This window comes from Nothobranchius furzeri, chromosome 1, assembly GCF_043380555.1.
Source record: "Nothobranchius furzeri strain GRZ-AD chromosome 1, NfurGRZ-RIMD1, whole genome shotgun sequence".
Taxonomy (NCBI): domain Eukaryota; kingdom Metazoa; phylum Chordata; class Actinopteri; order Cyprinodontiformes; family Nothobranchiidae; genus Nothobranchius; species Nothobranchius furzeri.
The window spans coordinates 42,646,791-42,663,865 of NC_091741.1; the positions used below are offsets into that span (position 1 = coordinate 42,646,791).

Genomic DNA, 17,075 nt, shown 5'->3' on the forward strand with positions numbered 1-17,075 from the left:
ATGTTTTTCTGGAAATGTTTCTGATTTTACAGTGTAGGATTAAAATGATTAATGGAGGGTAAAAATCTTTGGACTTATTTCCAAACAAAGCATTTATAATTTGCAGCTGTGAATGGCAGCGTTTGAATCCTGCAGGGAAATGCCCGGCTTGGAGGTGAATACGTTGGTTTTAGCCACTGAGGAGCTTAAATACTTAGAAGTAAACAAAACATTTAACCGCCTGTTGATGTGTTTTTACTAACTGTGCCGTCCTGGATCCATCGTAAGCAGTGTTGGGAAAGTTGCTTTTAAAAAATAATTAGTTGTAGTTACTAACTACTTTGTCAAAAAAGTTACTCAGTTACAGAGATACAAGATTATAAAAGTAACTCATTACCAAGAAAAATAACTACTTAGTTACCTTTTTCATTAAAAAATGCAAGAAAAATGGGTTCCCCTCTTAATTAAACTTAATTTACTATAAATGACTACAATAGTGAAATATAAATGACTAATGACTGAACATAATAAAATGTGTGTCAAAATGTTTTATATAAACCTGAATAATTTAAATAAATAAGCACTTAACAGGAAGAACCACTAACAGGAACATTACACTTATCTAGACTATTAAAATATCACTGTGTGATATTTAACAAGACCCCAATCAGCTACAATTTTAAATTGCAAATAGAAACACCTGTAAAGGTTCCTGAGCCTTTAAATGGTCTCTCAGTCTAGTTAAATTACAGAAATAAATGTAAATTTGTACAGTATTTAAATTTTTCCAGCTTCACATAATTGTGTGTTTTAGTAGCATTTCTGTTGCTGCTAATCTAGTAATGGTTAAATAAATAAATAAATAAATAAAATCCTTTAAAATGACACTAGAAGAGGCACAAGCCTGATGGAGGACTTACATTTACTAACTTGGGTCAGACCCAACCACAGAAGAGCTGAAGCTGGGTGGTGAACACACACAGGTAGTTCTAACACCTGAGCTCCATGACGTCTGAGACCGATGCATCAGTGTTACAGCGGGACTAAAGACATGATCAGAAACAGGTTACAGCTGGATGATCTAGGAAGGTAGAAGATCAGGACGTCTGAGCGATGAACAGGTGAGCGGACCTTCGGGACGTCCTGCTGTCACGCTAAGAAGGGCACGGCTGCAGACCCGCAGATTCACTGCTGCAGATTCCCACCAGCAGCAGTGAATCTGTGGGTCTGCAGCCGCAGACTTTTCGTCACGTCTTCCTCGTTCTTCACGGCCGTGATGCGCTTGGATGAAAACATCTTCCTCTTTAGCTCCTGATCAGCTGATGACAGCTTCAACACACCGCGCTGCTTAACGCACGCATTTCCTTATCAGTAACAGAAACGATGTTTTGATAAAAGAAGACGGTAATTAATTAGTTAGCTCGTTACTGAAAAAATATTGTTTTTAGTAACGCGGTTATTTTAAACGGCGTTATTCCCATCACTGCTCTGTTGTGTCTACAACAGGCAGCGACTGAGACGGTGAGAACACTGAGGGTCTCCGCCCACCCGACCAATCATCGTGTTTGTGAGTGCGTTACCGACGCCTCTCTCTCCCTGGCTGCAGCTGAAGTGTGGCGGTCAGAAAGCCTCGCACTGTTGCTCAACGGTCGACAAGCACATAGTAACGCACAGCCTTCCGTCCCCAGTAACGGTAACGGCGTTGCAACAGTGCAAAAGTAATTAATTTGATTATTCCGTTACCCAAAAAAAGAACGCCGTTATTTTAAACGGCGTTATTCCCAACACTGATCGTAAGTGACTGGCTGACCTTTTCTCTGGTGTGTGGTTCAACAGCAGCTCAAAACCAGACATTTTTGTAGCCCCTTATATCAGTGCAGTGGTGGTTCACCCTAGTGGATACAGATGGAGATTATAGGGAATTAATGGTTAATTAACGGTAGGAATAATCCAGGAGAAGAGAGTTTGAGGAAGGTGGAGCAGCATCCTCGTCAGGACCCATCCTACCTGGTCCACGTAGGTCGGACGGGTCCCTCCTTGACCACTAAGATCGTTAGTGAGCGGCTGTTAATTTAGACAGCCTAGCCTTCAGATGTATTCCCACCCCTACCTTGTCATATGTGAAGTCGCCTAGCAATCGTGACAGTGCTAATCAGAAGTTCAAACCAAACTTAGGAAGAAGACATGAAATAACACAAGACCCACCGTACGGGCTCAGTAACAAGTCTCCAGAATCCTCTCCTGCTTCCTCTGTCACCGTTACAAAAACTAACATCTACCATTCAGCCCAGTCTATCCTGGGACAGCCTTTGCCAGTAAGAATACACTAGGACCTGTCATTGAAATCCGGGGAAAATGAAGACGGGTTTGATGACGCATTTTTTGTTTCTTTCACATCTGGACAGCCTTGTTGCTTGGCTGTGATGTAATTGGCCTTAAACTGTGGCTTTGGAAGGATGCAGCCGCTGATTGTTCCTGCGCTGAACATGAGCTCAAGCCCTTAAAGGAGTGGTTCACTGAAACACCATTTTTTAATGATTATAAACAGTCAGAGTTTTTCATGCAGGCTGAACATGAATATAGTCTCCGACACCGATCTCCTGCATTAGCTTCTGATAGAAGACAGACGATGAAACTCTAGGATTTGAATACCGTGGCAGATCTACGTCCCTCTGTCACTAACATTCATGAACTCACCCATCTTGACTCACAACGGGAAAGGCTATAATGTTGGTTTAATGTCCAGGAGATTGTTTTGGCTCTTAGAAGCTAACCATTAGCATTAGCAATTCCACCACACAGCAGAACGGATTCAGTAGTAGAGTCGAGTTGCTGTTGGCCAATCAGTGGCGAGATGTCCAAATATCAGGAAATAAGTCTCCAAATCCGGCCGTCTCAAGCTACTTTCACCTCCAGCTGACTTCTAGATCCTGAAACCGGTGCATCTGATCTTTTTTCCCCAGAGTACGACTTACAAGGCATTAATTCCTACTGTATTGATTAAACGAGTGAACCACACCTTTAACAGCTCTGTAAGATTCCTTAGATGGAATTCTGTGGGAATTTTCTACTCGACATTAAGGCATTTTAGTCAAGTTTGGACCAAAGGTAGCCATTTTTTTATGTCAAATATTTAGACGGGATCATTTTTCTGAGCCGACCTCCTCCTAGCCCGTTGTCTGTGCCCTCAGAGGGATGTCGGTCTTCTCTGTGACCTCAAAAGTGCAACTTCATCGAGAACTCACCACTTTATTTGATGTCCGAACGCAACGCTGCTGCAGAAACAAAATCCTGCATGCAGCAACACAAAAGCACCAACAGGCAATCGTAAAGATTAGCAGCTGCCGTGTTTACAACCTTACTTGATCTCTTTAAGCTTCTGATTTCAGTGACTTATTAGAAAAAGACATGGTGAGAAGAAGAAGAACATGAACCAAATTGCACAAACTGCAATTATCTATAATGACAGTGTTGTGTAAAGTCCTGCAGACACATTTTTGGCTTCCTGCAGCGTTTTCTGTAGACGTTTCAATAGAAAGTTTTTTATTAGAAGACTGCTGAGAACATGGCATCGCTTTGATCTGATGCATTTGTGTGTGTACGAGTGCACAGTAACAGAATGTGTGTGTCTAACTAGCATAATCAGTGTGTGTGTGTGTGTGTACCACCCAGTAAAGGTGAGAACATGAAACACACTCTTTCATATTTAATGAGTGGAGATGGGGCTCAGAAATGTTGCAGCGTTCACAGAAGGTAATCCCGTGGGCTGTCAGCCTCCTCGCTGCACTCCGTTATATCACTCACAACAGTGTGCGCGTCTAAGTGTCTGTCTGTGGTTTTTGGGGCAAGTATGCATTTTAGTGAATCTACAGGCAAAAAATAGTGCGTCGTTCTGAAACTTTAATCATTTGTGTTGAGGGGATTAGGGCAGGGGTTCAGAAAGGCAGATGGCACGTGCACAAGCATTGTTTTCCACATTTCTCCTCTGAGTGTGCACTATTCTCGTGTGTGTGTGTGTGTGTGTGTGTGTGTGTGTGTGTGTGTGTGTGTGTGTGTGTGTGTGTGTGACGGCAAACTAGGTCATTGAGAGATATCAGAAACATGCAACACCACACAAATGGTCGTATAGATGGTGTGTGTGTTTTGTCAGGGGTCTTCCCTCTGGTTGCTTTCCTCTCTGATTAGGAAGCATTTTCTCCTCTGTCTGTTCTCCGCTCTCATGCTGATTAACTTTGCATCGTCACTCATCAAACCTCGTCCAATTATGAGCTGAGCAGCGCCGACACACACTGTTCCTGAACTTTGTGCTACATGCAAGGAGAAGCGGTTTTAACAGGAAGTGGTTTTGATAGCGTGGCGATGTGCTTTAAATGCTAATTGGTCCGAAGCCCAAACCTGTTTAGTGGAGATGTTTGTGTGTGTGTGCACCAGAAGAAGTGGTTGCTAGACACATGAAGATGTCATATTGTTCAGTACATGATGTCCTAACTACAAGGACGGACTTTGGTCGATAAATCCTGCTGATGTCTTCCGCAGCCTCACCATGAGGTGGACATTTTTGGTTTATGGTGATCTTCCACAGCAACTGTCTGGATTTCCATCAAATCTGGACTCAGATATTCACGCTCCGCTCATTATCAGTTATAAAAATGACTTTTCCTCTCGCAGTCTAATACAAAGGATGCCCTTGTAGGATTAAAAAGGAACAGTGGTTTTGTTTTGGTTTCATAAATCTGCATGCGGAGAAGCTAGCACGTTGTTTTCAATTACATCATGGGGGGAAATGCTAATGAAAAGGAGAATACGTCTAATTGTGTGTGTGTGTGTGTGTGTGTGTGTGTGTGTGTGTGTGTGTGTGTGTGTGTGTGTGTGTGTGTGTGTGTGTGTGTGTGTGTGTGTGTGTGTGTGTGTGTGTGTGTGTGTGTGTGTGTGTGTGTGTGTGTGTGTGAGATAAATGGAGAAATGTTTCAACAGTCCAACCTGCTTCAGTCTTGGTGTTTGTAAATGAAAATGTTCGTGCACCCAAAATGTTTTAGAAGTCTAATTCTACATCCAAGACTTTCACAGGTGCTTGAATGTTAATGTGGTCTTTTCAAGGTTTTGAAAGTGCTTGAATTATTTTTAAAAAGTGTTTGACGTTTGAATGAAACTGGTTGTAACACAATAGCATTTAAGTTTTCTGAGATCAAAAAGAGAAATAATCATTTTGGCTGTTTATGTGTCGTTAACATACGTATATGTGATTCTCAACAATGTAAGCTCTTGAGATCTGTCCTTTAAAAGTGCTTGAATGTTAAATCCCTGTGTTTCCCTTACCAATATGGCAGACATGCTGGCTTCTTTTTTAGGTTAGGGACTCGACAGGTGAGGGGTGGGTGAGGTTGTGACATCACATTAAGGGACTTTTTTTACATGAGTCATTTTGGGCAAATAATTCCTACTCGAATCATGTTTGGGGTGTTTAGAGGCAGTAGAGACCCACATGGCAGCACAAAAAGTGCAAAATTTCAGGTTTGCAAAAAATGTCCCTTTTAATGTCAAAATTAAGTTAAAAAACTATAAAATTTAGTTTTTTGTATTTTTTATTAAGTTAGACTAGGGATATTGATATTATGGTTCTAACACTAATATAGGCCGGTATCTGCATTAAAATGTTATATTGTATTGGTTTTCTGTCTTATAATCACACAGCTTTTCGATTCACATATTATAATTCAAACTCAGCTATTTCTCCTCTTACAGAACTGATGTAAAACATCTGCTTTTCTTATCTAAAGATCTTTGTAAATATTTTATGTTTTTAGCATCACGCTTAGGGAGAATGAGAATCAGCTGCTGTTGGAGACAAAATAAATTTGGCACTTTTCTAACTTAAACTGAAGTAGTTGTCATTTTGCACATAAATTTTGTAAAATGTAAGCATGATAGGAGATGTGTGATGTTAGTAAACTGACATGTTTTCTTTTTACAAGAGGAGGACAGCAAGTAACAGTATCTGTTTGTATCGGTATTGGGAATTAAGATTCAGACAGTACCGTATATCTGATATCGTTAAATAGGCCAAGACTGAGCATCCCTCATTTAAAAACATTTTAAAATAGTAAGGAAATAATAACGTTTGGTAATAATATTTACATTTGGATTCAAATATCCTTACAAGTACGTGCTTGGTTGACCCGCTGGTTAAAGAGCAAGTCACCCCCTTTCAGAGTATTACCCCACTCCCACTTCCTGTTTGAAAAATGCAACAAATGCTGTTGCTTAGCAGACCAAGAGGGCGGAGCTGCTAACAAATACACACACACACACACACACACACGCTGTGTCTCAATTCAGGGTCTGCATTCTTCTACTTGGCCGACGTGGGCTGGGTCCTCCGTCGGCCGAGTAGACCGGATGTTAACAGCTGTGAATTTGGACAGGCCTAGCCTTCATGAATTCCCGCCACTCCCTCGGCGAACGTTCCGTCGCCTAGCAACCGTGGAGCCCCTGAGCAGAAGGGAGAAGGAACTTTAAACGATGGAGCTCGAAGTTTTATTTAGATGAATGGTAAATGGCCTGTATTTGATATAGCGCCTTTTAGAGTCCTGGAACCCCCCAAGGCGCTTTACAACACAATCAGTCATTCACACATTCACACACACATTCACACACTGGTGGGGATGAGCTACAATGTAGCCACAGCTGCCCTGGGGCGCACTGACAGAGGCGAGGCTGCCGAGCACTGGCGTCACCGGTCCCTCCGACCACCACCAGCAGGCAACATGGGTTAAGTGTCTTGCCCAAGGACACAGCGACAGACTGAGCGGGGCTCGAACCTGCAACCTTCCGATTACGGGGCGAGCACTTAACTCCTGTGCCACCATCGCCCATTTAGCTTTTTTATCATTTCCTTGACTGTTGTAGAGCTAACTCAGAGAAAATACTTTCGGTAAGCTGAGCCTGAGCAAAGATGTGATAATAGTTTTTAATACTTTCTAAGGGTCTTCATTTGACCAAAACCGATTTATCACCTTTTCAAGACCCAGCAGATACCCTGTAATATTAAACAATTCACATTTGTAAACAAAAATAAAATTCAAGTGTTTAATCCAGAACTGATTTTATTTATATATTACTTTTATATGTACATGTTTAATCTTTCTTAAACATTTTTTCTAGCAAGCCTGTCAAAATTCTCCCTTCTCTCTGGGCCCTCTGCTGCTCTGCCTCCCTCTGCAGCCTCATGTCCTCCCTGATCAGCTCCAGAAGCTGGTCATCGCTGTCACCTTCCCCTGGATGCCCATTTTCTCCAGAATAGTCTTAACAAACATGTAAGAAAAGAAACAGGAAGAGAAAAGAGGACAACGGGTTATTCCTTTCATGTTTTGGCAGATAAAACTAAACTCAAATGACAGTTTTTAAAATATGAGATGTTATTGTACCTCCATGCCACAGCCGCCGAATACTTTGCTCCAGTGAACATGTGGTCCATCTCCGCCCTAAGCTTAATAAAGTCCCTGGTTTTCTCTTTTGTCCCTAAAATACAAACTTCTATTAAAATCAGGGGGAAAACGTAGCGGGAGAAGTACGACACCGAGCGGCCGAACATACGAGCCGAGACCGCAATACAAGCACTTTTACTGTAACATTTCTAACTAAAACAATGTTCATGCATCACAAAAAGCCCTTAACCTAACAGTTTTCAAGTTTATACTGACATTTATATGCGCAATCCTCTCCGACAGCTCCCGCTTCACTGTCCGCCATTGTTTTTAAAAGTTCTGCCGTCCGACCCGCAAGGCATCTTGGGAAATGTAAACCACTGAAGGATACACCGGACCCATCCTGCTTTCAGGCGAAAAGAAGGCCGGATTCGTCGACCGCATTTGAAGGAGTCTTCCAATTGGGACAGGCCTAGTCACGGCGCTGTGACGTAACCGGCCGACGAAGGATGCAGACCCTGAATTGAGACACAGCCACACACACACAGGCTCACAAAGACATTGTGACATCATATGGTACCAGCTAACGTTCTAGGGTACCTCTTAGCCAATAGCGACAGCAGTGCAGAGTTTTTACCTGACAACGGCACAACACTGACAGTTTTAGGCAGAAAATTTAAATTTTAACAAAAATGCACTAAAGTGCAAAACTATTGGCTACGCGTGTCTGCAGCACGATTAGACACACATTTATATAGTTTTTCAGAAAAAAAAAGTTGATTTTGGGGTGACTTGCTCTTTAAAGAGTTACTGTCCATCCATGTGTTAAGGTTCGATTCTGATGGACTTTCAACACTATAAAATGTACAAAAACATATTAGCTAGGCTACAAAAAGGTGCCTTTGGTACAACCGTGGTGAAGCTTCGTTCACCATCATCTCTCTCGCTGCTGACCGGCGGAGGCACAGACAGAGCCGATTGTGAGTTTGTTTTTAAACGGGGATCGCGTTTAGGGTTCTCTGCTGTTGGTTGGTGTTTTAACGAGAGTTTTCCCAGCTGGCCTTTCGCTGCCTGTAGACACAGCCTGTTGCTCTTGTTACTTAGCAACACCAAAGGCAGGCATGTTTGGCCTGTCACTTGTTTTAGAGATTTTTTTTAACAGATTCTGGAATATAAACACACAAAATGAAGTTAACCAGGCTCATTTTTATACGTATTTGATGTTGAAAAGCCGATGACTAAATGTAGCATTTGAAGTTTCCTTCCACACAGACAGGTTGACGCTTCAGGCCACAGAGGCAGTTCACAGCTTCAAATGTCACGCCTTCAGTTAGTATTTTTAACAATGTTTTTGCATAATTGCATAAAAAAGTTGCAGTAAAAAGTGTCTTTTCTTTGTCAAACACAAACTCTGTTATGTTCCGTGTTCGTGTAGTTACAACGCGAACAATCGTGCTTTGGTATGCCACTCAGAGTCTCATCACAGGAGTTTTATGGTGTGATCTGCCCGTCATCCGTCAGCGCTGTTTACGGCTGGAAGAATCTTCAGGCTCGTAGCGTTTGGAGAGAAACTGTAAAACACCAGAAGAAATATGTGCCGCTTGATGCCATGAGGCGTCAACACCCGCGGTGTGTGTGTGTGTGTGTGTGTGTGTGTGTGTGTGTGTGTGTGTCTGTTCTAGATACGGTCGTAAATTTCTGCAAACTTCCTTACATCAAAACACGATATTTACAGTCTTGGGACGATGCAGAGTATAAATATTTTACAGATTTAAGTTCAGCTGCTTTTAGAGTTCAGAACTCTTTTTTTCCTTGAGCACCGATAGCCTCTTTAAATCAGTCAACGTGACAAGATCCTGATTTTTATTTAAGTTTTTATTTCTGTGTGCCTCCTGCTCAGATTAAGAGGATGCTGTTATCTGAATCTGCCTGAAAAAACTGTTTTTATGCTCATTTCAAACCCACTTTGTTGTTGTCTCGTGTCTGTGTTTCTTTATTTATTTATTTATTTATTTTTCCCCTCTCCAGAACTTCCGTACGGCTGGGAGAAAATTGATGACCCCATTTACGGGAGCTACTACGTCGAGTGAGTTTAGTGCATCTTTAATATGTGAAAGCTTGATTTTGGGTGTAGCCCGCTGGTGCAGTATTAATCATATTTATTACTTCTATGTGCTCGCTGGCTGCAGGGGCAGTTTATTAGCCTACGCGCACTTCTCCATATTTCTGTTACCTTCAGTCAGAAACACACTCCTGGTATTTATCCGTAGATTAACTCCAGTGCAAAGCATCTTCTCTCACCTGTATCAGCAGTTGCCGCAGTCTATTGAACTGCTCGGCCCCTCCCTTTTGAGGAATGTCATTTTTCTCCTATTTGTGATCTGGATGCTCTGCGCTCCGGGATGTAGGGATGAAGTTCTATTTTTAGACACACAGGGAGTCACTTGGTTCGACTTGGCTGAAGAAAACCTGCAGAACGGCACCTAAAGCGCCACGCTTCCTTCCCTCTTGATTGTGCTGCTTTGTCGTTCTAATAGAAGAGCCTGAAGTTATATAATTATGCAAATATATAGTAAAGCTGTTATGTAACAGCTCTTTGACAATGTTCAGGGAAACGTCTAATGATGGCATGGAGATATGCAGGTTTCTTTGAAGATTTGGGTCGTCTTTGTCTTAAAATTAGCTGAATTATTGATGGAAAACCCCCAAATAAGCTGTATCTTCTTTTCTTGGTTACATAAATCAGGAGCGGTAATGTTTAATTACGGCATCAGGGATGTTAGATCCTGTAGGGCGAACTGAAGATCTTTTAATTCTATCTTTTCAGCCATATAAACAGAAGAACCCAGTTTGAGAACCCGGTTCTGGAGGCTAAGAGGAGACTGGAGCAGCAGCAGCAGATGCAAAGTCAGGGTCTGTCCTCGCTGCCTCTTCCCACCATCTACAGAGGTAGGACCACCACACTGGTCTCCTAACAGTCTGAGACGATGCATCATTAGATGTATAATATGTTTCTACAGTAAAGTCGCGTTTCAAGTATAAGTTGATTTCATTTGGCGTTTTCTCATGTAAACGACCTCACGTGCAACAGAAGCTCAGGACTTCCTCTCTAGTTTTACTGCATGGGTCTGCAACCTGTCGCCTGTCGCTTTCATTACCTGACACACGGGAGGCGACCCGCGGCAGCGGCCAGCGGCAAAGCCGTCTACGAGTCCTGTTCCATGGCGAAATTGAAACTTCCGTTGTTTTGTTTGGCTGTGTCGGGTTGGAGGGAATTAAGGTTATTTAAGCGGTTCAGAGTTAATAAAGCGGTAGATATGATGTTTCACAAGGTGCTGCTAGAGTTATGTGAAATCTTACTTCTGATTTTACTATATAAAACATAATAATAATCAACTTCTGCTTCATGTTTGCTCAGAGGTGTACCGAGCATCCTGTCCGCTCATTGGTCAGTGAATGAAACCTCCGTTGATTGGTCCTCGTCCGAGCGACAGCAATGAAAAGTTGAAAATATTTCAACTTTGTGGGATCGCATCGCTAGGTCGCCTGTGCACGACACGTGCACGAGCGCAAAGTTTCACACGCACGTTTTTCGTGTTTCGCTTAGTAGGAGGGAGACTCTCGATTATCGCTTTGTCGTGCATGTCTCATTGAAAATGAATGGAGGAGAGGCGATGTCGCCTCCCGTTGTCATGGTCTGCGTCTGTCTTCCTTCATGTGTCTCCTGATGTTTCTCCATCCCTCTCTAGATTCCCTTCTGTGTCTCATAGCGCCCTCGTGTGTCTTTTGTCTGCGTCTCAGTTAAGTGTCTTCTGTTGTAGCCCTTTTAAATTGTGCCTCCCGGGTCATCTCCAGCCTCTCTGTCCCCCAGCTCGGTGTGTGTGAATCATTCCCCTGCTCTGTGTGTGTGTGTGTGTGTGCGTGTGCGTGTGCGTGTGCGTGCGCGTGCGCGTGTGTGTGCGTGTGTGTGCGTGTCCTGCCCCAGTTGGTGTTTGTGTGTGTGTGTGCGTGTGTGCGTGTCCTGCCCCAGTTGGTGTTTTTGTGTGTGCGTGTGTGCGTGTCCATTCCCCAGTTCAGTGTATGTGTGTGTGCGTGTGTGTGTGTGTGTGTGTGTGAGTCCTTCCCTCAGTCTTAGGTTTAGTTTTGGGTTTTAGGTTTATTTGCCCTCCACTGGTTCTGTTTCCCCATTTAGATAATTTGTGTCACCTGCCTTCCCTCCAGCCCTCACTCCACACACCTGCTTCCTGTTTCCTTAATTGTTCTCCCTGTGTATTTAAGCCCTGTCTTGTCTCTGTTTGCTGTCGGTCCATTGTTTGTAATTCTGTCAGTCTCGTCTCGCTTTGGATTATTAGAGTTTTTGGATTTCCAGATCGTTACCTGGATTGTGGATTTTGGCTCCCCACCTTTGGATTCACTTTGTTTTTGGTTCACCTTAAAATAAAGGATTTTTATTTATTCAATTTCTACTTCGTGTCATCCTGGGTTACTTCATTTTGGGTCCTACCATCTTTGAATCGTGACACCCGTGTGTCGAGCCCATAATAACGCACGTTGTTCGTTTTTATATCTACACATTCTTTACTCACAAAGATTGTCAAAAAAGCGTGTTTGTCGTGTTCATGTCAAATGAAACTGATCACAAAACACAGATTTACTTTCTTTATTTCGTTTTCCTCATCCAACTCCCATAAATCCCTGTGTGTCCTCCTGCAGCACTCCCGAAGGACAACAGGCAAAACAACACCAAAAACTCTGACGTGTTGTGTAAAAACTGCTATTTTTAGCATATTTTTAGGTCCGACGTGTTGCTACCAGACGTACAGTGTGAGCAGTCAGGTCGCATCCGAGAACTGGGTCGTTCAGTGTGAACGCATGACTCGTGAGATCTGCCCTGCGAGGAAGTCGTACAGTTTGAGCTGAAGCTGAGTGCTACGAGTGAAAAAGTCGTACAGTGTCCGCCCGGGTTAAAGCGCTTTGGAGTCCTCTGACTCTGAAAGGTGCGAGTCATTTATCATTCATTTGGGTAGGAGTGGGCCATATGGCCGAAAATCTGTTTGCAGCAGAACAAATATAAACAAATATGTCTAAAATGAATAGAACCTAATTTAAAGAACGTTTAATGTTCAAAACTTGTTTACAAAAATACAAAAGCTTTCAAGTAGTCTTTGTTGTGTTACGAGTCTTTCTTCAAACAATGCAGAACAAAAATCCTCATCAAATGAATAAAAATACAAGCTAAATTATAGTTTAAACTGAAGTGAAAAATGTAAAACCCAAAATAACATTTCTTCCTGATTCATTGAATCACTTTTCATGTTTTTCATTTTCCCATAGAAGTGAAGTGTTGCTTCACTAGTGAATAACTGCAGCTAGAATGATGCTTTCCTTCGTTACCAACAACATTAAATAAGGTTGGATGCTTGTCGTTTTTCTCTACGCCTGGTTGAGTGATGGTGACGGGATGAATGAGAGAGAGAGAGAGAGAGAGAGAGAGAGAGAGAGAGAGAGAGAGAGAGAGAGAGAGAGAGAGAGAGAGAGAGAGAGAGAGAGAGAGAGAGAGAGAGAGAGAGAGAGAGAGAGAGAGAGAGAGAGAGAGAGAGAGAGAGAGAGAGAGAGAGAGAGAGAGAGAGAGAGAGAGAGAGAGAGAGAGAGAGAGAGAGAGAGAGAGAGAGAGAGAGAGAGAGAGAGAGAGAGAGAGAGAGAGAGAGAGAGAGAGAGAGAGAGAGAGAGAGAGAGAGAGAGAGAGAGAGAGAGAGAGAGAGAGAGATATTAATCGGGTTAACTGCTGCGGATGGAAATGTGTTCGTATTAAGTGACGAGAAATGTCTGAAAGTTTAGAAGCCGGTGTTCTTCAATTAACGGTATAATTAGTGTTAACACAGATAAAACATTTAAAGGGGCATTATGGAAGTTTGACAGCCAAAACATGTATAGAAATAATAAATGTCTTCTTCATACATTCTCCTGCAATGCCCTGGTCCTGTAGAATGAGCCCTGGCATTTTTACTGTGATTGCCTGTTTTTCTGTAAAATCACAGAAAAAGAGAGCTGCTCGGGTCGAGCAGGCTGCTTCATGCTCGTTCACGCTCAGGCATAGCCCGTAGCATTTGCTATCCGTAGCTTTAGCAGCAGAGAGTGAGGCAGTGCCAACTCAGCGACTTTGTCGCTGTTCTGAACGCCTAGTGATGAACCTAGCTACATTTCTGAGGACCCTTAGCTACTTTCTGTAGAACTTTTTTCTAGATATTTCCTTCAAATTAGCAACAAAATAGCCATTTTTGCTTCGAACCGTTCTTTGAACGTTGTTTCAGCTGTCATCAAGGATATAAATGTAACAGATACAAAAGACGTCATTGGCGCTTTAGCTCACCTAGTAAGACGTCGGATTCTCGTGCAGAAGACCTGGGTTTGATTCTCGATGTGAAAATAGTTCATTTAGAGTTTCTTTTTTACATTAATGATATGTTTTTTTTACAGTAAGATGCCCAAGTTTTTGTTTGAGACTCGCCGAACGGCATTGAATTCACAGATAAAAAAGATGTGGGTTCAACTTTCATTTTGGAACAATTTTTCAAGCAAGGGAAGGGAATGATCTGAGCATGCAGGAGGACTGACCCATCATAAACCTTTGTCGGCTGTGCTGAAGAGAAAGGTACAGAACCAAATTATTTCATTAATTAGCTGCGCATTCTCCTGTCCTCTGTCCTCCAGACCCCCCCACCCCCCACCCCACACACACACACACAAGGGACTGTCTCAGCTGTTATTTTCATTAAGGAGTGTGCACGTACGGCATGCGCGCCTCGTGCACGAGCCTACTATTGAAGCTGCCGTTACGCTTTTGGCCTGAGGGGGCAATCGCGAGCATAAAAATTCAAAACTCCGTAAAGTCCCTTTAATGTCACCAGAAATATTTACTGTGGATGTTTTGCTGTTCAACGTCAGACCCAAACCAGATCCATGTAACCATTGTCACCCCGTCTTCTTTACGCATACTCCCTAACCCACGCGCGCTGCCTGCAGCAGCAAAGCTGACGCAGCTTGACTAAATGTATGCACAGTAGCGGTTGGCCCAAATTTGATAATTAATATGATTTCAACCATATATTACTGTGCATTACAATATTAGAGTATTCATTAAGCATTAAAACATCCCTGCTTTTATTTATTCTTATTCATTATTTTATTTATTCTCCCTGTAATGCGCTCACCCTAAGTATGCCTAACCCTGGTTAGGAAACACTGGTTTCATTCATTTTAAAAGGTGATTTTCGTAGCTGTCGTGAGAGAAGTGTTTAATTGTAATGTAATTGTATGAGACAGGTCCTGCCAACAGTTGATGGGGTTGAAATATTTAATTGAACTGATTCAGTCATTTGGATCCAGGAGAATTGGTGGGTTTAAGTGGGATGTATCGTTTTTTTAACTCCTGTTTTGTTGCCACCTGATCCCTCTTCTCACCAGTTTACAGCAGTAGGATTTACTGCTAAAAAATACCAGACTGTGAAGTGGGGGTTGTTTCCGTAGCAACGTAGTAGAGCACCCCTAGGTGGGGAGCTGGTCTCCGTGGTTACCTGGTGTGTACTGACCCGACACATTCCTCCTCCTCCTATTCTGACACCAGTGGAAGATGCCACCCCCTGTGCCTCCCTCCCCAGACCCCAGCGCAGCCAGGTCGGCCTGCTGCTGGAGCGCTGCCACAGCCTCAGTGACCTCACCCACTCCCCGGCGCTGGGTCGCAGAGCCCCTCCGTACGCTACGTCTTCCTCGGCCGATGTGTCCCCACTGCGAAGCGTTCTGACTCGGCGGATGAACATTTGTCCCCATCACCAGCACCATCATCTGCATCCCCTTCACACCCCCACCTGCACCGTGGTGCTAGAGCAGCCTCTCTGTAGCCCCTTTGCTCTGTGGCGCATTGTCAGTAAGTAGGCAAAGATGGAAAAGCGGGGAGGGGGCTGGCTATCGTTCATGTGGCTCCTGACTCCCTGTAAGCATGCAAACTCACAAGCAAGCTCTTCCCATGAGATGTATTTATTGGATCTGTATGATAGCTGTACACTGTAACCTGCTTTATCTCTGTGCATAACCGCACAGAGAAGGTAATCTGTCTGAACCCGGATGAGCAACAGCAAACAAACTCATATTCTGGTCCCAGGTGCAAAGATGGAAGACTTGCTTAAGTGTGGCTAAGCTTGTTGGCTGAGATCCTCTCATTAGCACTCAAGACACTACTCTAGAAAACTTCCCAGAAACCTCCCAGTTCCTCCCTGCCCTCTCTGAGCCTCTTCCTGTGGAGCGTTTTCCCTGGCTGAGAGCATGTTAATTGCTGAATTTTGCTGCTTGGGTTGGACTGAAGATGTGCACCTCTGTTGCTCTTCGCACACACTCTGCCTATCATGCTCCAGCTCTGGAGGACTGGATTAGTTGATAATTGTGTGTGTTGTGGCGCATTGATGCATTTGTACCCCGCACAGCCACCAGAATTGATCGAATCCCACCTGTGCGCTCTACGATCCCACCTGTGCCCGTTTGTGCCAGTTTTCCTGCGGCTAAACCCTTAAGTGACCCCCCCCCCACACCCTCTGAGCACTCCCTGGCTTCGGCTTTAAAGTCCTCTCTGCATTAGAGCCTTTTAGAGATTCGCCTTTTTAATTTATTTCCTTTCATCCCTTTTCAGAAAAGCCACTGTTCACACGGGACCCCACTCAGCTGAAAGGAAGTTTCTTGTCCACGGAGCTTCAGAAGAGCAACATGGGCTTCGGCTTCACTATTATCGGGGGCGACGAGCCTGACGAGTTCCTCCAGGTGAAAAGCGTGATCCCTGATGGGCCTGCAGCAGCTGATGGAAAGATGGCCACAGGTGAGCCGCGGGCGCAGCTGACACACCGCCATGGACGTAATTTTCACTTTAGAAGTGAAAATTCTAAAGCACGGGGGGGGGGGGGGGTATCTTTACAGTATGCTCTAATGGGAAACAGGCTTCAACACAAACGGTTGTTTTCCGCTTGGTCCTAGAGCTCAACCAGTGTCAATTTAGTATAGCGTAATATTGTTTTTGGATGGTAAAAAGTGCAGGGGTCAAAACTTGACTTTGGAAAAAGTGGGGGGACATGACCCCCCTGTCCCCCCCAAAAAATTACGTCCATGCACACCACCTGAGATGGTTAAACTGACTCACTCCTACAAACAGACCAAAAATAATCATGTTTGTTTTTATTTTAGGTGGTTGGTCGTGTAAAGGGAATTAGTGGACACAAAGTCAACAGCTTATATAGAAACACGACTAAAGGAAGGAATTTAATCATAGTATAAAAGACACACTTCTTTAAAGGGATGCACATCACTTTACCTTTGCTCATGCCAGAGTGTAGCTGTAGGTAACCTGATGTGGAAACTGGATGAAATAACGATCGTTCAGAAATCCTGCAGGGTATCCGCGGGTCCTTAAAAAGTCTTCAATTTGCTTTTCCAAATTTAAGGCCCTAAAAATCCTTAAAAATGACAAATAATCCATAAATACAGTTTCCAAAGGTCTTAAATTACCAATTACCCAGTTTTATTTCTATAAAATTTTCGTGAATTTCTAGTTAGTGTTCAGCATTTTTTGTGTGTGATGTTGGCGTAAGTGGAACCGTACACATTCAGTTGGTTGTGAAAGGGGGCTATTTT

At 43.3% G+C, this 17,075-nt stretch overlaps 1 protein-coding gene across 10 annotated transcripts in view; it reads left to right on the forward strand.

Annotated features, from left to right (window-relative positions):
• The window catches only part of magi2a (membrane associated guanylate kinase, WW and PDZ domain containing 2a), a 376,696-nt gene that overhangs the window by 299,150 nt on the left and 60,471 nt on the right, over positions 1–17,075 (forward strand). For all 10 annotated transcript variants that reach the window (XM_070548124.1, XM_070548106.1, XM_070548075.1 and 7 more), the window contains 3 exons: positions 9,432–9,489; positions 10,231–10,352; positions 16,084–16,266. In XM_070548124.1, coding sequence (XP_070404225.1) covers positions 9,432–9,489; positions 10,231–10,352; positions 16,084–16,266 — 363 coding nt within the window. The remainder of the gene's footprint in view (positions 1–9,431; positions 9,490–10,230; positions 10,353–16,083; positions 16,267–17,075) is intronic.